Source organism: Athene cunicularia (assembly GCF_003259725.1).
Source record: "Athene cunicularia isolate RWA chromosome 3 unlocalized genomic scaffold, athCun1 chr3_part1, whole genome shotgun sequence".
Taxonomy (NCBI): Eukaryota; Metazoa; Chordata; class Aves; order Strigiformes; family Strigidae; genus Athene; species Athene cunicularia.
Genome location: NW_020799097.1, coordinates 11,959,306 through 11,986,579, shown reverse-complemented (window position 1 = coordinate 11,986,579; position 27,274 = coordinate 11,959,306). Strand labels below are relative to the sequence as shown.

The 27,274-nt window shown below is 42.1% G+C and overlaps 2 protein-coding genes across 2 annotated transcripts; one reads left to right on the top strand and one right to left on the bottom strand.

The window, feature by feature from the left end:
• Positions 1–587: 587 nt before the first annotated feature.
• Positions 588–1,213, top strand: MSGN1 (mesogenin 1). Its single transcript, XM_026845756.1, has one exon. The coding sequence runs from the start codon at positions 588–590 to the stop codon at positions 1,104–1,106; it is 519 nt and encodes a 172-aa protein (XP_026701557.1). The 3' UTR covers positions 1,107–1,213.
• Positions 1,214–9,782: 8,569 nt separating this feature from the next.
• LOC113478940 (zona pellucida sperm-binding protein 2-like) lies at positions 9,783–25,439 on the bottom strand. The gene is made up of 22 exons (XM_026846493.1): positions 25,369–25,439; positions 23,704–23,767; positions 23,245–23,308; positions 22,192–22,284; positions 19,357–19,484; positions 18,137–18,280; positions 17,414–17,497; positions 16,704–16,871; positions 16,539–16,635; positions 16,219–16,442; positions 15,317–15,470; positions 15,033–15,241; positions 14,830–14,947; positions 14,482–14,687; positions 13,908–14,025; positions 13,121–13,290; positions 12,292–12,365; positions 12,086–12,213; positions 11,053–11,242; positions 10,501–10,642; positions 10,138–10,234; positions 9,783–9,835 (listed from the first exon to the last, which is right to left on the bottom strand). The coding sequence occupies exons 1-22, from the start codon at positions 25,437–25,439 to the stop codon at positions 9,783–9,785; spliced, it is 2,796 nt and encodes a 931-aa protein (XP_026702294.1).
• Between the last annotated feature and the right edge of the window lie 1,835 nt (positions 25,440–27,274).

The following is a 27,274-nucleotide window of genomic DNA, read 5'->3' as shown; positions in this document are numbered from 1 at the left end:
TGAGAAGAGGAATCCACATGCACAAATCCAAACAAACTGATTTTCACGAATAAGATGCAGATAATAAGAGACTACTTCAGTAGCAGTCATCATGGATCAAATCATCACTGTTGTAGTGCCATCACCTTCAAATAGTTGTGCAGAAATCGGGGCTTGGTGGCTTAAATTCAGTGTTTGCTTCAGTGGTTGTTATCTTTAAGTTCTACATTTGTAAATTGTTTTGTGAAATTGTTAATTTTCTTTTTCCTCTCTCACCACTTATCCCCCCAGTGCAACGTTGCATGTAGATGCGCAGCCTTAATTGGTTTAGTTGCAAGAAGATAATCTTTTTTTCCTCCTTTCTCACTGTTGCCTGTTAGCTTAAAGGCTTTTTAGCTGAAGGTTGATAATTATCATTGAGAAGAAACTAGCACATCAGGAGTTCATTTTCCATCTTAGCACTTGTGGTGCTCCTTTGAACTCCTCTCACCAAACCTGTGTTCCCACTCTGTCACTTTCCTCCCTCCGTCATAAAAAGGTCTCGGCAGCCGGAGGCCCCAGCCTTTGCTGGCGGGCAGGGCATTGCTTCTCCCAAGCTCTCCTCCAGCATGGACAAACTGCATGAGACGTTGATAAACATGGAAGATGCTTTGGGTTCGGAGCACTCTGTCTGCTTATCATCCTGGGACTGGAAAAGTGCCGCTGGGGCTTTTGAGCTGCACCCCATCTCGTCTCCGCACAGCTTATCCCCGACACCCTCCTTCGAATCCTACTCCACGTCCCCTTGCCCGGTGGCGGCAGAGACCCCCTACGGCAGCGGCGGTGGCGGCAGCCTGGTGGGCTACAGCCTGGTGGACTTCCCCCCCGCCTACCTGCCCAGCCCCGGGCAGGCTCGGCTGCCCAAGGGCACCAAGGTGCGGATGTCTGCCCAGCGCAGGAGGAAGGCCAGCGAGAGGGAGAAGCTGCGGATGAGGACCCTGGCCGACGCGCTCCACACGCTGCGCAACTACCTGCCCCCCGTCTACAGCCAGAGGGGACAGCCCCTCACCAAAATACAAACCCTGAAGTACACCATCAAGTACATCAGCGAACTGACGGAGCTCCTCAACAGCGTCAAGCGGGTGTAGACAGCACGTGGAGCACGCGCCCCGGCACACTCAAGGTCTTTACAAACAAAAAACCAGCAAGATTTCTTCCTTGCCAGAGTACATGGACACAGGGTGTAAGAGGAGGACGGAGCAAGGGAGGCAGAACGAGGGCCACCGTTGTACATAGGACGCAATTCTGGAAGGTGATGTAGGATTACCTAAAAACCTGAGCTGCAGGTTACTGAGACAGAAGTTTTGAAGTTTTGCCTTCTTTCATGTCCGTGTTTTTTTTTTGTTTTTTTTTTTTAATAATAAGCTTTGAGAAATATTAAACCTAGTCTGATACAAAAGTAAAAAAAAAAGCCAACTGATCTTCCTAGGATCTACATATCACTGTTCTGACTGATCTGTTTAATAAGGACAATAGTATCCAATACAAATCCATATGTTTTAAACTGAATTTTAAAAATGCAAATGACAACACTATAAGAATATTAAGTGTATTGATTTGTTGGCACTTTAATGCTAGGATGAGGAAGAACATGTATAGTTAGTTCAAGTATTGTCTATTTATCCACATTTCCACTGTACCTAAAAATCAAGAAACTAAACAATAGTGAGAACATCTTTCTCGTAAACAAATAAATATCAGTGTCAGAGTCTGTATCTTGTATTATATATTTGATTGATAGATAAATAAAATCTAGCAGTGACCGATAAATATTGGAAATTAAATATAAGCAAACTGACATTGTATAGATAAATTGCTGACAAATACTATCTTCTTTATTAATATATTCAGAAACTTATAATATTTCTGTATTTAATGTATAAAACCTCCTTGCTTCTGATAAATTATGGAAGACATTCATACATCCAATTGCTAGAACAAATAAGATTAAGCTGAGTTATCTTCCTTCTATCTGACATGAAATAAATTTATTCAGGTATTGGAAAGATGAAAAATTTTATCCTTCTCAAGGTGTAATGAAACCTAGGAGGGCTCTAGTAACTGCAACGTCTCCTTATTAAAAGGTATTGGATCAGCTGTTTCCTACAGCTAGTAACAGTTTTGTAAAACACACACACAAAACCCTTCAAAAATGAAAGAAATGAGGACATAGCCTTAATTACTTTGAGTTTCATCTGATAGGTATCACACAGGTGTCACCAGAACCACTAAAAATATGGGTTGCTTTGCAAATCTCACTGCAGACTGATTCATAAGACTTGGCTGTGCTGAGGCCAGCAACAGAGAGGAGCAAAATCCCAGGCTGAGTTGTGTGGTGCTAATTAGGCAAGATTAACCTTTTCTCCACTGGGAAATGTAAGGCACAGAGAGAGCAGCAGCCAGGAGATAACAGGCTGGTCTCACTGGGATGGATAGATCAGCATGTCTGTGTGGGGCAATGATTTAGGATCATGGATACATCCTGTAGCAGATACATGCCATAGCAGAGCACCACAAAGCTAAAATTTTATTGCATCCGACTCTTTTATTCTTTCCCTCTTTCTGTTTATTTGGAAGGAAATACAATTGCCTTTATAATTTTTTTTTTCTCCAAAGTTCAGCCTAAGATGACGCAGTGCTCTTCTCATGTGGTATGTGTGTATTGGAGCAATCACCATGAAATCCATCAGTGTCTCAAAAAAGCAGCTACATTCAGATTTATGCAGGTAGCACAGTCACTCAAGATGTAACCACATGTAAGCATGTCCCATATGCTTCTGTTGTTTTAACCTATGTTAGATTTCTCACAAGCTTTATGGTTTCAGCAAGAATATAAATAGAATATCTTAAGCCCTACAAAACTGTAAAACTAGAGAAAATTTTATGCACATAAAAGATGTCAGCACAAATGTCAGCATAGCATTCCTCAGTATAAACCTGTGCAGCTGATCCGGATTTGAGCAGATAGAGAGCCACAGAGGCAAGGTCAGTCTGGATTATGTTTCTCAAGGGATTGAAACTGCACATTGCCTGTGGGATCTTGCACAGAACTATAACTGATCTTGATTCCACAGCCTTTCTCAGACATTCATGGTCACTAACAACTGCAAAGGGGTACTTGCTCACTAGCCCAGAAAATCACCAGCAGATGCACAGGCAGAGCACTCTGCCATTCTGTGATGTTAAAGACCATCATCGTTCACAAGTATAGTGTCCGGTTATATTGTCTATGCTTGGGAAGACTTGTAACCTTGTTCCTTAGTTCTTCCACACCTGCAACTAGTGATAGTGAATATACTTTTGAACTCTTTAGCTAGAGAAGGCTATAGGGTCATGGTTAAAACAGAGGAACAAAGTTAAAAGGATCTACTTTCGTTGCCAATTTATCTATGACCACAGCTGGTCAGCATTGCTGCCTCAGTTTACCCATCTACAAATGAAAACTCTGATAGCTAATGGCTTCAGAAGGCTGCTGTTCATAGACAGAGCTAAGTAACGCTGTATGCAGAGGAGATACCCCACAGATCTGAGAAGCAGCTCAGGGTCAGCATTTCTCACCACCCCAGAGAAAGGGGCAGGCAAAGGCTATGAATGTGCTAGGCTATAGCTTGTTAGGTGGCTATAGAGTTCCTCTGTCTCCCTAAAAGTCCAAGGTGGAGCAACAGCTCTAAGCAACCACAAAGGCAAGGCTTTGAGTTTCAGAGGGACACTTTACTGCTTCTGTGCCAGTGAACCAGACCTTGCCTGTGCCTGCTCCCTAGCCCCAGAACTCCAGTAGCCACTGCCATACCTTTAAATAGTTTGAGATCCATCATAATGTTTGTACTCTTGCACTACTTAATTGGTTTGATTCCCTTTCAGGGAATATCTCTCCTTCCACCTGCATGTGAGTGGGGAAAAAAAGAAACTGAGGCATACAAGTAGGAGGTGGAGGTAGGTTCAGTGTCTGGCTGTGGCCTGGCTTGTCCTAGGATCTGTCAGGTTTGTTTCTCCATTCACAGAAAGAAATGAATTCTTGCTCTGCCTGACATTGAGCATCTCTCTAAACCCCTCCCTTTATAATTCTTCACCTTGACAGAGACATTTCACTGATTTCAGAGGAAGCAATCCAAATTATTATATTCTTGATGGTAGAAGTCCTGCTGATACTAAATATTGGATTTCATTTGTTTTTGAATAAAACTGAAGACAGGCAAGGTTCTTCCTCTTTTTTTTCTTTCGTTTACCCCCAGAAATTTAGATATATAATTGGTGTGAAAGAGACCAAGTTAAGTCCCACAGTTGAGGGAATGAGATCTAGCCCCCAGGACTGAACTCCAGGTCCATAAAGCTAAACTGAATTCCAACAGCAATGCCATAATAATCCATAAAACAGAAGTCTAAGAGTACAACAGCAGTCTGAAAGTGGCATAAATCACACAAGTAGAGGACATCTTTAATATACAATCATCTTAATGCAATGTGTTAAAAATCTACATGGAAATAAAACTAAAGAAGCAGCCCAACAATCTCTGGAAGTTCATGGCTGAGGAATTAAATTACATTCTGCTTATGCGTAGAATTGTTTATGGGTCAAGAAAGAGATACAGGAGAGCAAGTTGGGGTTAGCTCCAATTAAATCAACACTTCTGGCCCCAGTGTCTCCCCCTTTCCATGTTAGAACAGCACTGAAATTCCTCACTAACGTGGAGAACAGAACACAGGTACTAAAAAAGAAACCCCCACCACAACATTGTTTTCCACTACATTCACAATTTTCTCATACAAGAAACTGTTACATGAAATCATACTTCATGAGTGATAACAGTCATAATGCTGAAAGGGCAGCAGGTAAGTGCTAAAAAACTAAATGTAGGAAGGAGAAAGAACATCATAAGATCTTGAACAGAAACAGTTAATTGAAGCCTATTTTAGAATTTCAGCAAAAGCCCCAAGATACAGAAACCTGTCACTCTGATTGAACTAGTGGTCCCTCACTCTCAGTTTACTGACTGATTACATCATCCTGCTGCTCCCAGTCAGCTGCTGCACACTATGAATAGTTATTTTGCCTTTTAACAAGTGCTCACAGACAATAAAAAAAACAATACACCCCACTCCCTCCCCCCAGAAAGAAAAACCCACCACAAAACCACCACACTGTCTCGAGTCAAAGAGAAACAGCCCAGACCATGCATATGCTCTACCTGCCCAAAGGCACTGGAGAGCCGTGCAGTGATGCAGGCTAGAGGCAAGAGAAAAGATGTGTGAGGAGCACCAAATCAGAGACAAGATGGCTTGGAGCCCCCGGCTGCATTCCTGAGCAGCTCTTTATGTTCAGAGCAGTGCCCTTGACTCTGCTCTGGATGAATCACTGAAGGAGAACCAACTGTGATCACAGGCAGAGTCCTTGAAGTTTCAGAAGCCAGAGAAAAGAGGGTCTTTTCCCCCATAGTCATCCTAATCCTTTAATTAGGGAAGAGCAGGGAGTTTCACATAATGGATTTTATGTAAGTTAACTCCTTGGGTGCCACTGGCCTGGCGGTTGGTGCTGCTGGAAGAAGTTGATGCTGCTATCAACAGTATGAGAATATGCTCTGGATTTCTCCTCATACCTGAGACAAGAGGCTGTTCTGGTGCTGCTAGAAGTGTATGATACTGCTTTATTTCACAGAAGGCACACCGATGGAAAGGAAGAATCCTACTAGATAGGCTACTGGACCAGGATAGAGTCCCACTCTCCAGGGCAGGCTTTCCATCTGAATTCAGCAGTGACAACTTCTCTCCCTACCCTATAAAAAGGGTGCAGTGGTGTGTTGTCTGCCAGCAGCAGTAATACCCAGGTAAACACCCTGAAGACAGCAAGGAGGTCAAGTTCCTGCATACTATGGGGACAACAGTCCCCAGAGGTTAAAGATCACACATGGAAGTAGGTCCCCAGGCAAGCTCTGGCTGTGCGAGCAGAGCTCACCCCCCACTCCCCATAGCAGAGGGGAGCCAGGGGCCACCCACCCGCACACACACAGGGCTTTGAAATTCTATGCTGAGGAGCACCACATAGGTGCCAAGAGGTTTTATGGTTACACATTTGGGCTACACATAGGTGTGCTTGGGGGGAAGAAAGCCGCCTGCTTTTCTCCAGCCAGTTCATCTGGGGAGCTGCTTATCTGGTAGCTCCCACAGCTCCACAGCTCTTCTGCCTAGGGATGCCAGGGGCCATCCCTCCAGCTCTGCATGCCAGTAGCTAAAAAAAAAAAAACAACAAAAAACAACAACAACAAAAAAAAACCAACCACCAAACAAAAACCACCCACCACAAACCCCACCAACAAAAAACGACCCCAAACCAAACACCACCAAAAAAAAAACCCCCAAACAAACCCACAACATTATACATCATGTACACCAGCTTCTAAGGAATCAGTACCTGACTTTTGTTCCCCAATTAATTTGCTATACAACCATAAATGCTATTAGAGCATTTAACAGATTGGAAACTTAGCTGTGGAGAGAAGTTCCAGCTCCCATTAAAGCAGTTTGTCTTTAGTGAGCTATAGAAGTTGGGTCCATCTGAACCCCCCTCCCTGATCAAGCCCCTGAATTTTTGCTTCTTTACAAAGCAACCTGAGCTTAGGCTTGCTCTTTTATTTATACACCACATATTGTAAGGAAGCCAAATTCAGCTTACTTCTGCTTTAGAGCATTTATTTCAAAGCACATGCCTGTCTGGGATTTGGGGACCTAGCTAACTCTGTGTTTAGGTGTTTCTGGACTCGCATGCACAAACAGAAACAGCATTTATACGGTAGTGACCAGCTGAAGACTCAAATAGACCTGTGGCAAAAGCCAAATCTTGAACCAAAAGCTTCCCAGATAATTAGATCATTGTCAGAACATATTTTCCTCTAGATATAGGTGCATAGCATTTATTTTTTTATTGAAGACACTGAGATTTAAAACAAAAAGCAAAGCAATATATCAAAAAGGAAGTTAATTGGGCCAGTAAATGTAAATGCCAGTTTTCTTAATTTCAATCTTCATAGTAATTTGTTGCTGTTTTAACTCATTTAAACAGTACATAGCTTTAAAATACTAGCCATGTCATTGAATACAGCCTATAGTAAAAGCGAGAGCTCTGTGTAGTAGCGCCAATGAGGCTACTTGTAGCACTGACTTACCACCATTTATTTGAAGTGGAAATATCTGTCTGCAGTACACTTCTGTTATTGTTCCTATTTTCCTATAAAAACAAATCACACCAGACTTCTCCTTTCCCTTAGACTTTTATCATTCACCTGTTGAAATTGCAGACGACATTAAGCATAAACAAAGAAGATTGATCTGCTTTCAACTTGTGTTAACAGGGATATAAAAATAACATCCCAAATACCAGGGAGAAAAGCATGTGGTCATAAAATATCCACTTAAAAGGCAAAGAGGTGTTGATACAACACTTGAAGAGCATTTTTTTCCTTTTTTTTTTTATATATTTATAACTAGGAAGGCAGTTCCTGAATTTTAGTTTAAACAGACACCTCTGAGGTGGGGAGAGTATTAGTGTCATGTCTTCTAAAGATTTTACTGATATTCAAATGGGTTTTGAGTCTCACATACTGTTGGAAAATCTGACAAGAAGCTTTATATAAATCCTAATCCAACCATGGAGGAGAATCTCCTTGAATTTTCCCACATATTAAAAAGATAAAGGAACCATCTTATCTATTAACATTTGATATTTTGCAAAATGGCACAAAGCAGAGTTTTTAGAAGAGCTGAAAAGCAGAGCCACAGTTTACCTGCACATCATCTTGCTTTACAACACTAAATCCCCACCAACAGATAAAGACTCTCAAGATATTAACTAATTTTATGAAAAGAAATTAAGGCACCTTAGATGAGATTGTAAAAACTAGATTCCTATTCCTAAGTGATGCTGTTCTCAAATTTTGGTTTGAAGAAAGGAATCAAACCTGAGAAGCCACAATTGAGACTGAGTTAACAATACTGAAATGGGCTGCCCAAACTCATGCTTGTTTCTCAAAGCAGTCCCTAGTTGCTATCTTTTTCCCCCCACACACACAGCTGTAGTAGGGAAGAAGGTGTCTCAGCCTATACTGTACTGGTAGAGCACTGTTATGGCAGGTGAAGATTGCTACTCACCTACCTGGGAAAGACGCTGCACAAAAGTCTCATTCCTTGGGAGACACTCAGCACGATGTAGCACACACCATACCACTTAAAGTGCCCATACTCATGTTCTGTTAGGTGCAAAACCCTGGCAGCAGGTGTGTCCTTTGATTTCTCAATAGATCGTGCCTGTAGACTGAGGAATCACTAGTACTTAACCCACTGGGTTACCACAGGGTAAAGCACTGAGCATGAAGTCACTGACTTCAAGTCTACTGTCAGCCTCTTGCATTTCCCTTTTATTCCCATGCTGATATATTTACATTTCATTTCTCAATATCACTTCTCCATAGCTTTAATCTTCGCCTATCACAAGAGTAATAAGAGTCCTTTAGCACAGTAGACTCTTCTAACAGAAAACCGTCTTGATGCACAGCTACAGACTTGGCATGTCCCTCATCATGAAGTCCACACAGGTTTTTCCAGAAATGACAGTAAAAGACACCTACTACAGATATGCTTAGCAGGCAACTGAAAGACAGACAAGACTTACAAACATGAACTTGTAATTACAGCATAAACTGTTTAGTGGGATCTCTGTACAGGTATTGTAGCAATAGAGTTACAGTCTTTTAGATACCATGCTTTTTCATAAAGTGCAAAGAGATTCACAAAATAGTTTCTTACTTAAGTTAGCCTTCACAGAAATTCCTGTAGTATAATCCCATTTAATATAAAGTTTAAAAGCAGACACCCATTATTGTATCTTTAGCCCTAAGGGATAATAATTCATGCTGAGCAATAGATTTCCTTAGAACAGGAAAGTACAATATTGAATCTGAGCTGTTTACACATCATTGTTCAGATGCAAAGAAGAAATCAAGAAGTTTTCCTAAAAAAAAAAAAAAAAAAAAAAAAAAAAGACTACATCATTATGATCTCACAGGAGCTCCTAAGCATCATGTTCTCTAGTAAGGAAAAATCCTTAATCCTTTGTAGATAGAGTCCATGTATTATTGTTACTACTACTTCAGGTCTTCACTAAAAGGTTTTTTTCCATTTAGGCTGACAGTTTACTCAGCTAAGCAATCACTGATACTACCTGTGAGCAATTTCCTCTCACCTAGGGAAGACAACTTGACATTGCAGATCCACAACACTCCTGTAAGTTACACAGTTTACAGTTTTTCTGTCAATAGCCACTATAGGATCAAGTATGTTCCTCCCCATCTTGCATCAGAAAACCGCTTTCTTTTACTGACATGAAGATCCCTGCAATCATTTGTTCATATGGAAGCTTTTTTTTTTTAAAAAAAAAAAAGCTTAAAGTGATTTACAATTGACTTCACACCTGTTGTCACCTTCCTGCCCCTATCCCAAACCAGATGCTCCCAAGTGTAAAGTGCCTAGACACAAGACATGTTAGCTAAGTGGACTAGGACAGATGCAAGATACAAAAGAACTAAGAACTTAACACCGTGGAGGAACACAAGAGAGAAACACACTGATTTAACTTAAAGACAAAGATACACCTATACTGGTTAGCTGACACTTTCTCAGTAAACATCATCAACGTATTTTCCCTGTAGGTATTTTCAAGATGTCTTTCCTTCTAAGTCTGGACAGGCTGTTCCTGCTTAGGCCACCTAACTGCAACTTTATGAAACTAAATAGTTCTTGCTTAGTGTCTGTCGAAAGCTGTTGTATTCACCTACAGGGAGAAGAGAGGCATACAGAAGTCTGTTACATTACAACATTACATTACAACAACAGCATGCTTGGTATTTCAGTAGATTGACACCAACCTCTGCTTGTTGTTTTCCTTCCTAAAAAGCACTGCTCCAGATGATGCTTGTCCATGCAGATGTGGTCCTGCGCTGCGGTCTAGTGAGATATTTCACATTTTAATTTTCTGTACAGCACACACTTGGACTAGTTCTGTCATCTGACAACTCATGAGAGCATGTGCCACATTACTGAGCTTTAGGAGTGACTTGAGAAGTACTTTCTTACCAAGTCTGTGTTTCCCAGGATTACATCTTCTTGGACAAAGCAAGCTTGAAGGCTGTTGCACAGTGCTGCAGATCACCACACTGCAGTGAAAATACAGCTACAAGACAAGAATATTAATATTATGCGTAGAGAACTCTTGGCAAACATCCAATACGTGTACTGACTCCGATGGAGAAGAACTGAACACTGCTAAGTGGCTAGTCTTTATTTACTACTGTTATAGCATTATGCCTTCAAGAAGGGGGCTAATAGCCTCAGTCATCACTTGGCCATCTGAGACCTTACACAGGTCCTGCGTGCACTGCTCCAGGCTCACATACCGGGGCTGCTGTCAGCATGTGACAGACTGCAGAGACATCTCACCTGCTCTTCCAACAGAGTTGTGCCTTGTACAAAGGTGAACATCCTCACTTCAAATCTCTTCAGGTGCAGAGGAAATTTTACTCTGAGGCTATAATTAACTTCATGGAAGACAGTTCTGTAGGAGTCTTCATGGTTTTCACACCTTATTAGGAAAGTGAAAGAGTGTAATTAGTCTAAGCCTTTATCACTTCAATCAGATATTTAAGTAATGCAAGAAGGTGAAATACAGAGGAGCTTCCCTCTCAGTTTTCCTCGGTCCATAGGGGTATGGATAGAGCTCCCCCAGTCATGCCTTTAGCCACAGTCAGGGTAACTTCTTGTTCTTTCTTTGCAGCTGGAAGCACTCCTGCCCACCCCAATGACCTGTTGCCACCAGAAGGCACAGCCACTGTGCTGAAACAAACGTGGTCCACAGCCTAGTGCTGTATCCTGCCCATCAGGAGAAAACAATGCATCCAAGCTGACTTTTGCTCTCTTCCCCTTTCCTCCCACCTAAGGTAAGAGGCCTTGTGCTGAACAGTTACCAAATAACATGAGGGAAGCCCTCCTTACCCATTTTTAATGATGGGCCACTGCAGAAGACTGTCCTGGCTTTGGGACTTCGTAGCCCAACAGTCATCCAGGTTTAGTTCTAGTCTCACATCTTTAGGCTGGAGCAGTTCAACTTCAAAATAAAGTGCCTCTTTCAGGTATTTTACCACAGGATATTCTGATTCCTGGTAGGACTCCGAATAGGATTTCTCTAGAAGGGAATATTGATGTTAGAGTTTCCTTTTTACAGAGTAGTATTCACAAACTTTCTGCTTCACTCTTCCTTCCACCACCACTTAATCTGACACAACAATGCTAAAATATGGGAGAGTGTATGACTGTCAACAAATGGGAATAGGATGGCAGAAAAGTAAGAACTGGCAGTTAAAGCAAAAATCTGAACTGTATTCCTTGGCTCTGAGGATCCAGAATTGAGACACACCTCCTTCTGTAAAAACTCATTGGAGTAAGATGCTCATTCAAAACTGTCTCTACAAAGATATTGGGGGCAGAGAGGAAAAGATGGGGCAGGAAAGTTAAAAAAAAAATAAAAAATCATCATGGCTACTCTAGTCACGGTCAAAGTTTGGGTCAGGCTTCAGTTAACCCTTTCTGCCAGCACAGTTACCATTTTACAGCAGTACTGCATGTAGCTTCTTTCTTTGACACAGGATATGATTGTTTCAGTCAGTGATAACTCTGCTTAGTAACACTTAAGGACTTGATAGAAGAGAGAAGTTGACATCGCATCCACTACAGAGAACTTTTAGTAAGCCCAGACATATGGAAAACCACACATATCAGATGCTAAGTCTGATCCGCTGCAGATACTTGATGATTTATGTTGCATTCTGGAATGGAGAACCTCTGCTAGAGGCCTTAAAGAGGTTTTCACTTCATCTTTGGAGATGTTCAAAAGTCATCTGTACCTGGTCCTGGGCAGCCTGCTCTAGGGGCCCCTGCTTGAGCAGAGTGGGTGGACAAGATGACCTTCAGAGGTCCCTTCCAACCTCAACTGCTCAATGCTTCTGTGGAGTTCAGTCATACATGTTACCTTTGAAAATCTTCATTGAAAGATCAAGAGAGCCAAACCATGGTTTAACACTGGGTGGTGGGTTCTTCTTAGATTCATATTGGACATCAACAATTTGCTTGATTGCATACCAGCATACAAATTTCAGTCTGAGGGAAGAAATTTAGTATTAGATTTTAAAAAACCTAAACACCTTGGACAACCTTTTTCTAGGCAGTGACACTTACTGGTATACTGGTGTATCATTGCCAGGTCCGAAATAGAGTACATCGTTTTCGTATGTCATAGTTGTGCTATTGAACTGAAAGATAGACATCATTACAAGCAGGACAGTAACATCAGAGTTTACTTTGGTTTTGACACAATATCCATATTTCTTCACTTGGCTGACAGATTGCACGGAGCAGAGCACACTTAGGAATGTCTAGAAATTACCAGCCAACAGCCTACCAAACTAAAGCTGAGTATAGCTGACAGCTATGCCATAGTCAAGAAAAAACAGTTTATTAGCTAACAATACCTTGAATATGACATAACACCCAAGTGAGTGAGTGCACAGGGCCTGAGAAAAGAGATCAGTTGTTTCTGTTGAGAATCAACATATAGCATGAGATACAACTCTCGCAGAACCAAGGTGCATTTGTGGTGACCTGAATTTGAGCACAATCTAATCCTTTGTTGTTTTGTCCAATTTCTCTTTATACAGTATGCAGGTAGCAGGAACAGAACACATTCTAGTCCTGGGCCAGATAATCGTTAGCAACACCTAAGGAGCTTCTGCAAGGCATATGAGTATCTCAAAAAACAGAAACTCACATTCAAGTCCATTGCTAAACAAGGTAGTTTCAGAAGGTGCCTCTGGCTTAAAACTGTTTTTACCAAATAGGAACTTCTGTGCAACTAAATTTAGTATCATCAGAAAAAAGAGTAGATGTACTACTTCACACAAATTCAGCTGTGATCTACTTGCAGCTTCTGCTGAACTCTGAACCTCTGTCAGTTCTAGCAATAATCCTACCCCAATGCAAAGTAAACTTTGTATGACTAAGCCCTTGCCTTTCTACTTGTTCCACAGGTGTTCACATTAAACTTGAAGGTTGCAGTCTTCTCTGTCACTAGACTGGGTTTGCACCGTCTGTCCCTCAAAACAAACAGGCTGGTGTCCAGGTCTTCAACTCCTACCCATTTTACTGCAGTAACAACCACAGTCCCATTGGGTAGGCACTCTGAAAGAGAAAAGTATGTTTTCATTCAAATCGGGACTCAAACTCCTTTATTTTGTAGCCTAGCACAACAGAGAGGTTCTGCATGGATTTGCCACCAAGTTTTTTGGCAGCTCACAAGGATTAAGTTTTGAGCAAGACTCTTCAGTACCAACACTCGATTTCCTTCAAGCTAATTGCAAGTATAGTGTGCACTACATGAACAAAGCTGTTGATTTCACTTGTCTTTCTCCTCTTAGAAACTCTCTCCCTCTGCTAAAAGGATTTTTCTGGCCAAAATATTCAGTGCATTCAATACTGATGAGTAGCTTTAGAACGACTGATTCATATGCTGGTCCTCCACCCCATCAAAAACCACCAAACCAACCACAAAAACCCTTTAAGAAAGATTAATGATTCTGGAGGTGTGAGGGGAAGTAGTTTCCCACCTCCTCCCCCCATCCTGTACTAGACAGGACAGTCACTCCAATCTGTAACTTGCCTTGCAGCGTATTACTTTGTAGGAAATCTGACAGGCAAATAGAGTATCATACAAGTATAAGCTCTAGAAACATTTCAGGCTGGTGTGACTTAAGCATGCAGCTCAGAGCATTAACACCCAGTCCCGAACACATTATTACGTATTAGCTCTGAAGGTGAAAATCTGCAGGAAATTGAGAAGTCCTTCCTGTTAGCCAAGGTGATGCCATCCTTCAGGGTTAAGTGGAGCGAGGCCTTTATTCCAGAGGTATGAAAATCCTGGAGATGACAAATCACAGAAAACATGACAGATACACTCTTCAACTAAAGGATTCAAAAACTAAGAGGGTGAGTTGTCACAAGCCAAAAGTAATGGTGCTTGATCAAAGTCAAATCCACAGGAGAGATTATTTTAAGAAATGTATAAGTTACACAACAAACTTCTTTCAATCATTTTGCAATAGAGTGCAGTACAAACTCAACTGCATGTTTAGTTGCCATTAAAGATAGCTCAGTCTTTAAGTGCTGGTAGAATTTTTTTTTGCCTTGACTACTTCTGCCAATATTTACCAACAGAAATTAAGGTGTTCTTCCAAGGGCAGAAAATAGTCCTCCATTAATCCTCTGAAACCTATCTTAAAGGGAAGTTTCTTTCACTTTCAAAGACAGAGCGTATCACGTTCATAATTTGCAGCTAGAGCATGCCTTTTAATTGCCACATGCTGGCATCCTTACCTCATAGCTTACATGGGAAGAAAGGAAAGGGACAGATATTGTCAGGTGAGTGCCATTGTCCTTCAGGCCATAGTTGTACTTCTGCGCAGCCTCTGGGGTCAGGCGCCAGTCTGAGATGAAGGGTAGCCAGTTTTTGTCCACATTCCCATGAATAATTACGAGATGAATGTTTCTGCCATCACAAAATCCTCTCGCGCTGGGGAGTACTGTAATACAGTCAAAAGTCAGCCAGCACACTAGCAGCCATCAGTTTAATAGGCTATTTAGTACACAGTATCCCTGGCTGAAATAAACCCAGTTAACAGCTGAGTTCACAGCCATGTTTGTGCCCAAGTTCCACTAGTTTACCTGCATCTTTAACAGCTGACACTGTTATGACTGGGACAGCAAAGGTCTCACTTGTTGGGCGGATTATAAAAGCAAGTGTGACATTCAGGGTGTATGATCTCATGTCCGCACTCATGTACTAGGAAAAGAATATTTAGAAATAAAGTGACCAAGTGGTATCATCATTTCTATACCATGGCATGCTACAGTGTCTTAGCACACACCTCCTTCTTTATGCTTGGTGCATCAAGCAGGACTTGTATTACATAAGCTTTGCTTCCATTAGCGTGTCTGATCTCGTATGTTAGATATCCATGCTGAACAGCTTCAGGGACAGCAACAGTTGCACCCTCAATGGTTAAGTTCACAAGCTCCACATCTGGGAGGAATGTTCCTACTGTCACATTCATTAGCCTTGCACTCAGATTTGAGTCTAAAGAGGAATACAATAACATTAAGTTTTTAGCAGTACCAAAACCTTCAGTAAATTCAATATTAGGCTACTTACTGTTTGCTATAGTAAGTTCTACTTGCTCAAATGGTGTTTCTATTTTCTTGATGATAGTACGTCTGGTTAGTCCCCATTTATTATCTTCCCACTGGTGTTCTAAGAACAGATTGATGGCGTATTTTGCCCCGTGCCGTCCACTGCTCACAGAAGTCTAGAATTACAAATCAACAGCCTTTAGTATGATTATACATTAAAGCTGTATTGTAGCATCTCAAGGTCAACTATTGCTGCAGCTCCAAACAATTGTCCTTCTCAGATCAGGAATCATGAACTCTTAAGTGGCACTTGCTGTATCCCTGTGAGTTTAGATTATCTCAGAATATTCAGAAGACTTCCTTTGGAAAAGGTTTGGAAACTCTCAAGTTTCAAAGCAGCAGGGAATGATTTTACCAGTGAAAGGGCTACTCCTGCAACTTACTCTGAAGTTCAGTTGTTACAACATTTGCTCAGGATTCAGTTCTAGATTTAGATGTATAGTCTCAGCCCATTCCCATATCATACAGTCTGGTGAACAAATGGGTTGTTTCCATTCTCTTAAGTGGTCTGTGTAAAATACAACAGAACCCATACATGTTTTACTGTCCAGTTAGGACTGTCTCCAAGGTGTATGACATCAAGACTAACAGTCAAAAGCTCTGTGTTGGCCTGAGGAAGGAGACAAATCAACAGTTCTGTGTAGGATTCTGTGCTTGTAAGAAAAGAAATTCTTCAAAGTGGTGCTTATAAGAGCTATCTTTGGTCAGGGCTTTTGGAATTTTTAATATACCCTTTCTTCCCCTTCACCACCACTTTTCATTTAAAAGGAACAGGATAAAGAATTATTCCTTCCCCCCCAAAAAAAAACCCAAAACGAACGAACAGAAAAATATGAGCTGTCGGGCAACAGACAAGTCACTAACCTTGTAATAGCCACCTTTTGCACCTATTGGTATCTTCATTGTAATTGTGTTTAAGTCATTCAAAAACACGTATTTCCTGGAAGCCATTTCTTTGGCAGAGAGTTTGTGTAGATCCACACCAGCTTCAACAAGCACATCCTTAAAGCTAGTCGCTCCAGCAGAGAGCGGTTGAATATATTTTGGAACAGTCCAGATGATTGTTTTGTTAGTGTACTCCACGTCATCTTAGGGACAAGATACGAGAGCTGTCAGCTCGTTACTCTAGTCATAAGAGAGTCCCTGTACATTTAAGTATTGGAGTAAGGTACCTCATTTCTCACCTATAGGACATGCCACAGCAGTATCCACCATCAGGATCATCCATCGCTGTTTGTAAAACGTACTTGATCTCACTGCAGAAAAGGTAATTCCCTGATCCTGTAGGAAGACATCTGGTTAGACCTACAAGGCCTGGCAGCTATCTGGGCCAGAATGAGCATACCAACCTTGATCAACTGAATTTGCGCAGCAGTGTATGGTACTCGCAGCACAACCCTGGTGTCTGTAGTATTGAGCCCATAGCCTGCACTCCAAGCATCACTCACAAGCAGAGCCTTTTTTTCTTCTGGCTGATGAAACACGATTTGCCATATTGAGGCTTCATCTGCTTTGGTCTGCCCAGAGAAATTCATTAACAGTTTAAACACGTGGTTCAGTGTCACAGATTTACTATATTGAATGATTTATTGTATTGAACCGCCCAGCAGTTTTGTTGCATTGTTCTAAGTACTGCTGGGGGATACCCCTCCAGCTTTCACCTCGTCACACATACATAAAAATTTCCATATTGAACATCAGAAATTAACTGCACTGCTACATTGCAAATACAGGATCCAAGAAAAAAGCCTATCCACAGTTCATTCCTGGGCCACAGAGTCTTAGGGACCATTTCTGTTGCACAGTCTCTTGCCTGGGGAAGACTTGCTTTCTAGGCTTTTTGAGAAATCAGTTTCCATTTCTCCCTTGCAGACATGGCCTATACCTGTCTATTTCTAACATAAAATCTCTAGACTAAAGTCACATGGTACAGAAATTCTGCTCTTACTTAAGTGTTTTGTGAAAGGACATTTTGTAGTATGTGGACATGGAATAGAAGGATGGTTGTGCCATAAGTATCACTAGTTTTTACTAGGAAGAAAACCTGTAGTGTTGTTACCTCTGGAAAGGAAAATGTCCAGTCCTCAAGTTCATCTTGAATAAAGTCTTTTACAGTCTGTGGAACCTCTCTCCTGACAGAAACCTGAAGGCAAAAAGCCTCTGTAAGATATTTGCTGATGGCACTTGTTTCCTTGTCTTCAACACCCTGTGAGTCTTTTTCAGAGTACAGCTTTCCTACAGGGACATTTCCTCCCACCAAGTAAAAAATTATGGCATAAGATGCCATCATGCATGGTACATTATCAGTAGTCCACTTGATTTCAGCTTCTTTTATTTTCTCCCTATCTTCCCATTTCTACTTGCAGTTAAGGCCAGGAATTCATCCTTGACTTTCACGTCCTCTTTTAAGAGGAGTCCTTTTTCCTCCCCACTGTGCATTTCTTCCCAGAAGATTCAGTAGGGAAACTTTCTTCAGAAAGTATACACTTCTGTTACCTCAAAGATTATTTTAAGCAACATTTAGTGAGTTCAATCAATTAGCTTAAACATTTGGATACCATTTCATAACTTTATTAACTATTAATTCTGGCAAGTGGGCTATATAAGCATAATATAAATGCATCACTAAACTCAGGATGCACGCTGTACATTCACTAGTAAGCTGTTCATGGTGGAGCATTCAAACTCTGTTTCCAATGCATGTTCCTAGTATCTAATCAGCTGTAAAGAGAGCATCTTTCTTACTTTAAAGTACCTTCCCATAAGTACTTCTAGTACTTACCTCCATGTAGTTACTTTCACATACTAATTCCCTTGGACTCCATGGATCATAATGGCAACTTGCACTTTTCAGATGAGTTGTAGCATTTTGCATAGCAGGAGTATGAGATGCTTTGATTTGTATAGTTACTATAAACACATCTTTCTGTATGGACACAGGGAATACTTGCTTGTTAGACTGATTTTCTCTAGTTAGGTACCACCTGTCCTTGTGACCTAGAAGTAAACTACAAAACCCACCCACCAGGCTTTGCACAGAAGAGCAACTCCATGCTAAATCATTATTATATGCTTTCTACTTGATTAACTACCTAGGCTACATGCATATAGGTACAAAGCAACATGGTAAAGGGTCTAGAGCACAGGTTGTACGAGGAGCAGCTGAGGGAACTGGGGGGGTTTAGTCTGGAGAAGAGGAGGCTGAGGGGAGACCTCATCGCCCTCTACAGCTCCCTGAAAGGAGGGTGCAGAGAGATGGGGATGAGTCTCTTTAACCAAGTAGCAAGCAATAGGACAAGAGGGAATGGCCTGAAGTTTGCCAGGGAAGGTTTAGACTGGATATTAGGAAGCATTCTTTACAGAACAGGTTGTTAGACGTTGGACTGGGCTGCCCAGGGAGGTGCTGGAGTCCCCATCCCTGGAGGTGTTCAAGAGTCAGGTCGACATAGCGCTGAGGAATCTGGTGTCGTTGGGAACTGTTAATGTTGGGTTGATCGTTGGACTGGATGATCTTCGAGGTCTTTTCTAACTTAGGCAATTCTGTGAAATACTTTAGGGAGCAGCTTCAACCTTTCACATAGCCCAAGAACTGGAAAAAAATAAATGCTCCCTAAAATATAGCTGATCTTGTATTTTATGACATAGTAGCAGTAAGCAAGTTTTTGAGATTATACCCTGATATGTCTCAGACAAGAAATGTTAGAGCAGAATGCAACCCAGCTGCCAGACAGAATTTCCTATTCTTCTCCAAGAGAAAACAGTCACCCTTCAAAGGCATATGTGATGTGCTGCTTCACAGTCTCATCTGTAGGCCATTCAAATGTCAGTACCATAGAATATTCTCAGACCTCTGGATATATTTGAAGATTATTAAATTAGTTTGAGATTAGATTTAAAAGATATTAATCACACCTCAGTTAATACCTATCAATAATTTGACAATCTTTTGCATAATAGTCATATACAACAGCACTGTAGGTAAAATGCCTATGACAGACTTACCTCTAAGTGAGAATGGCAGCTCAGGGCAGAAGCACGAAACTCGATGTCACTCCAGTTGCTGTAAGTTACTGTATAGCCACACTTCGATGCCATGGCCTCATCTAGCTCCCAGGCTATTCCAGATTGATCTATGGGCCATTAGTGAAGAGTGATATTAATGAGTACAGTTACTGCTCTGTAAACTCCCTGAGCGACCTGCCCTTGCCCCAGGGCCCTCCTTCAATAGGCCCAACTGCAAACCATGGACATAAGAGAACTGTGAAGTGGTGAAAGAGAGCTGTAAAAGTCTATCGAAAGTAAGAAAGGTAAAATTAGACAGCTTTGAACAGGAATACTAGCAGCTCAAGGACTGAAGATTAAAAAAATAAATCACCAACATAGAAAGATATTAAATCTTGAAGGGGCAAAACCCCCAGTAAAACACAGAGCAGTCACTTAGATCATCAGTGTCAAAGTTGTCAGGATTGACAGATTGATGACAGCATAGCAACATCAGGCATCTGATCTGTGGTTGACACAGGCCCATATTTCTCTCTGATGCCTGTCTGGCCAACAGTCTCTTCAGGGGTCTTACCAGGATGATGAACCCACTAAAGCTGAGAACAGATTTATTTTTTTTTAGGGCTGCAAAATTGTTTTTCTGGTTTTAGGCTTTTTCCATTTTGTGTTTTAGTGGGTTTTTTTTGTTTTGTTTTGCCTTCCAAAAGTAATTGCTTTATACTTTCAAGCTGTGTCAAGCTTTATACTTTCAAACTGTGCAGAGTGTCTGTGTATGGATGAAGATGCCTGAACAAAGAACATATATTAAGGGGTTTTTACAAAAGTTTAACATTCTAGAAAGGTTAGGTTATGGATCATAGAATCATTGATTAGTTTGAGATGGAATGCAGCCTAAAGATCATCCAGTTCCAACCCCTGTACCATGGGCAGGGACACCTTCCACCAGACCAGGCTGCTCAAAGCCCCGTCCAACCTGTCCTGGAACACTGCCAGGGAGGGGGCAGCCACAGCTTCTCTGGGCAACCTGTGCCAGTGTCTCACCATCCTCACAGTAAATAGTTTATTCCTTACATCTAATCTAAACCTACACTCTTTCAGTCTAAAACTGTTACTGCTCATCCTATCACTACACCTCCGATAAAGAATCTCTCCCCATCTTCCCTGTAGCCCCCTTTAAGTACTGGAAGGCCACTATAAAGTCTCCCCAGAGCCTTCCCTTCTTCAGGCTGAACAACCCCAACTCTCTCAGCCTGTCCTCATAAGGGAGATGCTCCAGCCCCCTCATGACCCTCCTCTGGACTCACTCCACAAGGTTCATGTCCTCCTCATGTTGGGTCCCAAGAGCTGGACACAATACTCCAGGTGGGGTGTCACAAGAATGGAGTAGAGAGGGAGAATCCCCTCCCTTGGCTTGCTGGCCACTCTTCTCTTGATACATCCCAGGATACAGTTGACTTGCTGGGCTGTGAGCACACATTGCTGGCTCATAGTGAGTTTCTCTCCACCAATACTCCAAAGTCTTTCTCCTCAGGGCTGCTCTTAATCCACTCACTGCCCAGCCTCTATTTGTGCTTGGGATTGCCCCAACCCATGTGCAGGACCTTGCACTTGGCCTTGTTGAACTTCATGAGGTTTTAAGGGCCCACCTCTCAAGCCTGTCAAGATCCTTCTGGATAGCATCCCTTCCCTCCAGCTTGTCAACACCACACAGCTTGGTGTCATCAGGAAGCTTGCTGGGGGTGCACTCAATCCCACTGTTCACGTCACCGAAGATGTTAAACAGCGCTGGTCTCAACTCTAACACTTGAGGAACACCACTTGCTCTCCACCTGGACACTGAGTCATTGATTAGAACTCTGAGTGCAACCATCCAGCCAATTCCTTATCCACTGAGGGATCCATTTATCAAATCCAACCCTCCTCAATTTAGAGACAAAGACATCATGTGGGACAGTGTCAAATGTTTTGCATAAGTGCAGGTAGATGACATCAGTTTCTCCTCCCTCATCTGCCAATGCTGTAAGCCCATCATAGAAGGCCATCAAATTTGTCAGGGATGATTTGCCCTTGGTGAAGCCATGTTGGGTGTCACCTATCACCTCCTTAATTTTCATGTGGCCTAGCATAGTTTCCAGGAGAATGCACTCCATAATCTTGCCAGGCACAAAGATGATACTGACTGGACCACAGTTCCCTGGGTCTTCCTTTTGGATGTCATGGACTGTATCTAGACAGACAGCTAACTAACAGAGAGGTAGTTCAAGGATGAGTTTACATTTTATGCATATAATCTTACACATGATGATGTTTATAGGCCAAAAGTTGTTTCACTTTCAGTGAAATAAAAGTTATATCCTTCTAGAGCACTCTGTGGTACTTTTCACTCAAATGTACCACTTGTCTACTAAGCCCAGAGCCATAGGGCCCATCTTATTTTTTTAAACTTCATTAAGAAATTATACACCTCCACCAAGTCCCTTAGCTGTGAAAGCCACTAGTGCAAAATCAGTAATGTAGTGCCAACTTCAACTGGGGAACATTTTTACCAGGAGGGAAATCCACCATCATTAACATGCCTAGAAACCAACATGCATTTCAGTTTGAGTCCAAAGTAGTCCAAAATAGCTATGATTAGACTCGATATTGCTGTTATCACAAAACAAGACTACAGGATAGGTTATAGAGAAATAAAGGTAGTATTTGACTTTACTTCTGACCTACCAAGCTCTATGATCTTCAAATAATCCAGGGAATTTTAGCATAGGAGGACTTCAGAGAATTTTAGACATTTCACCACGTACAATTCCCTCTCCAAGTTCTTCAGTATCAACTTACCAACAACAGAGAAGGATAAGTATTTGTTCTTAAAGTATTCTGCATTTAGCGTGATACGCATAAGGTTCCCCAAGCACTCTGAACTCATGGATCCTGTGTTGAGCATATTGAAAAGGTAGTAAGTGTGAAATTAAAGGTAACATACAAACATAAATATATTACTTCCCAGCTAGCTTGATAAAGTCAGTATTGTGACAGTCATATTCCAGTATCTCTGGTCAGGTGGTGTTAGAGTTGTTTTTTTTCTTTTTTAAACCAGCAATACTTCCAGGAGAAAAGTCAGTCCTGAAATCAGTATTCCAGTAGTAATTGTGTCTGATCAGCTGGCAATGCTATCTGCAACAACCAGTCATGGAAACAGGATTTTGGAACAGATTCAAAAACCCACTAAGTTAGCCATCCCGATCTGAACACCTTAAATTTAATAAAATAGAACAAGAAAGTATCCCCACCATCTTGAAAAAGAGAAAAACCAAACACCTAAACCAAAAAATCCCAACCAACAAAACCCAACAAACCACAGAACCAAAAAAACTCCCATACACACCTCTTCACAAGAGGAGCCACAGGCAAACCTCAGTGGGGAGCAGCCACATCAGCTACCCATCAACCTATCCTGTTCACCTGCCCAAGTACCAGTACCAGAAGTCAAGTGGCTTATGTTCTAGATGTAGGACTAGAGACCAGAAAAAACTTTCCATTTAACACATATTTCTAATAAATTGGGATTTGTTGTTTCAAGCAGAAGTTGCTATGGCGTAATGAGCTAATACCAACTGGACCTTTTATAGCAATAGTGCATTTCAAGGGCCAAGGGGACCCTTTGTCCTAGAGAGTTCAGCACTATACCCTTAAGTTAAGCAGAGATGCAACTCCCGTGTCAGAGATGATCATATGAGGGAACATCAGACAGATATGACCTTATTCTGCCCATATTCCAAGCTACAATGGTCATTAGTGCAGAAGTTATATAATTACTCCAAGCTAGATAGAACCTCCTCCAATATCTCTTTACTTTGATCTTTGTTAAATGCCAACATGTTTGTGCAGTACCTGCAGTGAGGAGTGCATACAGTCCTGGAACTAGCTCTCTGTATCTGCTCTTTGAGGTCCAGCTCTATTTTTTATGGAAGAAGTTAAAATAGCCAACAGTTTTGGTTAAGAAAACTGTTCTTCTCAGGCAAAACACTGATATCTTTATAGCATTTAGAAGACCTTACATGTTGTATGGTCAATAACTAGACTCAGGAAAACAAAAACATTTAAGTCCCTATTAATTATTCAGTGTTTGTTAGCAGAGTGAGGAAATGTAGAAACATTTGCTTGATGTGATAGTACATAAAACTAAAGAGTGGTCATGAGTAGTTGCCAATAGACACTTGTGTTTGGAATTTCTCAGAAAAATGAGCGAGTAAGGCTGCCACAAGAGTTTCAGACTCTTTTGAAACACATACACAAACACAGATATCACCTATGAAAAAGGCTGGAAATTGTTATGTGAAAAGAGTTTACAGCAGCATTACCTGGTCTCTCTTGGGTCCATATTTCAGAGATTAATATTCCTATAAGTAACAACCTGTAAGAGAAGACAGGGATTAGCAGCAGCTTCAGCTCTGACAACAGTTTGCTAACAAGTTTCTCTGCTTTGAAAATTCTAGCCTGGATATTAAACTAGTCTTAAGTTTAGAGCAACATGTCCAGACTTAGAAATTACAAAATGAGATTTCCAGTCACCACTAGAAAGGTAGAGAAAGCAAGCTAGAAACATCAATATATTTAGCACCTCAGGTAAGACCATTTATGGTTTTAGGCAGCTATGAAGCTCTCACCTCTGCACCAAGCTCAGCTCCATCTTGTCTTTGCTCAGCCTCTACCTGTGATGCTTTTTTTTTCTCTTTATAGTCACACACAAACAAAAAACTTCATCATCAACTTTGCCTAGAAATCAAAAGCTTTCTGTCTTCTTAGAGTCTTCCATTAAACAGAAAGGCTGCCACCTTTATACTGATGAAACACTTTCAGCTGTTTACTCTCCTAACTATGAATCTATAATTCATGTCACCTGTTCATTTTCTTTCCTGATTAAATCTGCTCCTACTTAAGTCCCTAGGTCCTCCTATTTTGATAGCTGCTGGCTCCTAACTATCAGGTTGTCAGGAAACTGTAGGATAACTGGTGCTCTTCTGGGAAAGCAAATGACAATTCACTGTCTCAGAGTTATTTCTCTTCACCCTGTGTGGTGGGTTGACCCTGGCTGCATGCCAGGTGCCAATCAAAGTCACTTTATCATTCTCCCTCCTCAGCTGGATAGAGGAGAGAAGGCTTATGGGTTGAGATATGGACAGGGAATGATCATTCTCCATTTACTGTCACAGGCAAAACAGACTCTACTTGGGGGAAATTTAATATATTACCAATTAGATCAAATTAGGGTAATGAGAAATAAACCCCAAATCTTGAAATGCCTTCCCCCCACATCTCCCTTCTCGTTGAGCTCAGATTTGCTTCCCATTTCTCTACCTGCCACTGCCCCAAGCAGTGCAGGGGAATGGGGGTTACAGTCAGTTCATCACCCATTATCTCTGCTGCTCCTTCCTCCTCAGGGGAGGACTCCTCACATTCTTCCCCTGCCCCAGCGTGGGTCCCTCCCACAGGAGACAGTCCTCCATGAACTTACCCAATGTGAGTCCTTCCCAGGGGCTGCAGCTCTTCACAAGCTGCCCCAGCGTGGGTCCCTCCCAGGGGGTGCAGCCCTTCAGGCACAGGCTGCCCCAGCGCGGGTCCCCCACAGGGTCACAAGTCCTGACAGCAAACCTGCTCCAGCGGGGGCTCCTCTCTCCATGGGGCCACAGGTCCTGCCAGGAGCCTGCCCCAGCTCAGGTTTTCTGCAGGGTCACAGCCTCCTCTGGGCATCCACCCGCTCCAGCGTGGGGTCCCCCACGGGCTGCAGGTGTGTGTCTGCCCCACCGTTCCCTCCCTGGGCGCAGGGCACAGCTGCCTCCCCATGGGCTGCACCACGGCTGTGGGGGCATCTCTGCTCCGGTGCCGGGAGCACCTCCTGCCCCTCCTTCTGAACTGGCCTTGGGGTCTGCAGAGTTGTTTCTCTCGCTTATTCTCACTCCTCTCTCCTGGCTGCTGTTGTGCAGGGTTTTTTCCACTTCTTAAATATGTTCTCACAGAGGGCTACCACCATTGCTGCGAGGCTTGGCCTCGGCCAGCGGCAGGTCTGTCTTGGCATCAGTTGGCATTGGCTCTGATGGACATGGGGGAAGCTTATGATCAGCTTCTCACAGAAGCCACCCCTGTAGCATCTCTGCTACCAAAACCTTGCCATGCAAACCCAATACACCCTGTTTCCTCTGTAGAGGAATTTGCATATGCTTCCTTGGATAGCTGAAGTGTACCAGAGGCAAATGTATAAAATGCAGTTTTAAGGCAATTGGTGTAACAAAAAAGGGAAGGAACTCTTGACATTTAAGGTAAGTGGTCAAAACTAAGGGAACCTAGCTGGAGACTGATGGGTATCACAAACTAAATGAGGTGACCTGTGGGACACCTAGACCAGAAATCATCCCCAAATTTGGGGAAAATTAATCCAAAAACTGTGGAGAAGTGAATCTGACCACAGACAGATTGAAGAAAAGAACTCTGCCTTTGCTGCATGCTGAAGGCAGAGGAGTTATACCTGTGTGCTGGGTCCGAATCAGTGATGATTTCCCACCATCATCAGCGTGGGCTCACTCGGGTCTCTGTGAGTGACGTGTGGGAGCGTGGTGTCCCTGGGGCTGCTGAGCTGAGCTGCTGATGGTCAGAAAGTGGCCGGGTGTGCAAAGGGGTTGGTGTGGCCATTCACATTGTCTGGAAATGTTGAGCACTGTTTGTGTATAATTATAGCAATAATAGCAGCATAAACAATAATAGCTGCAATGTTGTTTTCTGTATTAAAGGGTGCTAGAATTCAGTATTCTTTGTCTTGGTCATTATTCAGTTCAGCTGTCAGTCACTCTGTGCAAATACATCCTCAGCAATCAGAGCCATAGCTCCCCTGTGACAATGATAATTTCTCCTCTTTCATGGCTAAAATGCTTTCCACATTTTCTTTGTGCACCTATGTATTTCATAAGGAATATCGTGCATGTCAACACATGCCATTCTTCTGTTTGAAACAACCCTGCCAAAAGGCAAGCTTGGCAGTATTTCGTAATTTAATAACTAGACTAACCTTATATTTGGGATTCTTCTGTCCTAGGCTTATGTCTGTAACGTGGGGTTTTCTCCTTCCTTTCCACGTGTGACGGCTGCAGAACTGGAGGATTTTTATGTCATTAACACCGATGTCCTCGAGAGGGAGCTTGAGACTCTCCTACGAGGCTGCTCCGCCGCGTCCCGCCGGCCCGCGGCGCCTTCCCAAGGGGGCAGTGACACTTACCCAGAGTTTGCACTTAAACCTAACACAGAGTACACAGGGTAGTTTTACGTAAACACGTATTTTTGCTGCTTATCACAGTTAACCTTACTGCACCACTCCCACCTCTTCAAGCGTATAAAAAAATTATGCAAAACCCAAAGTTTGCTGTGCTCCAAAATGTTGGGTTTTACCTCTGGAACAAGTATGATCCCCAACTGGTTTGTGTTGCTGTTGTTTCCTTCTGAAATTCTCCATATGATAAATTTTTAACTTTACAGTGAATTTTCCACAGAAACACTACCCACCAAGAATATTATGTAAATAATGGATTATAATAATAAATTAAACTACGATCAGGCAGTCAGGTCTTAAATATTAGATAGCACATCCCTGTTTATTATTGTTGGAGTGGAGAGTATTTGAATTATGGCTTTATTTCATTGTGCAGTGTGCTTTTACAATATTACAAAAAAGGTTATTATACTTTTCCAGAGCTTGATTTTTGGTACAGGCAGGGCAGTGCCTGAGATTTCCTCTAGCTTGCATCAACTCTGATTGACATTTAAAGCAGATCTGCACTGTTGACAAGCCCATCACACCAATTATATGGTGTCAGGGTTGCTCATGCTTTGCCACCCTAAACTGATTCTAGTCATGTTTCCATTAATCCTGCAA

Excerpts from the sequence above, each read along its gene's own strand:
- MSGN1 (XM_026845756.1), top strand. The coding sequence starts at position 588 with ATGGACAAACTGCATGAGACGTTGATAAACATGGAAGATGCTTTGGGT.
- LOC113478940 (XM_026846493.1), bottom strand. The coding sequence starts at position 25,439 with ATGCCAACTGATGCCAAGACAGACCTGCCGCTGGCCGAGGCCAAGCCT. Across the intron at positions 23,309-23,703 it reads AGAGACCAGGTAATGCTGCT|AGCTGGACCTCAAAGAGCAG; the intron begins GTAAACTCTTTT and ends CATAAAAAATAG. Across the intron at positions 10,643-11,052 it reads TGGCCCATCATTAAAAATGG|GTGTGAAAACCATGAAGACT; the intron begins GTAAGGAGGGCT and ends TTTCCTAATAAG.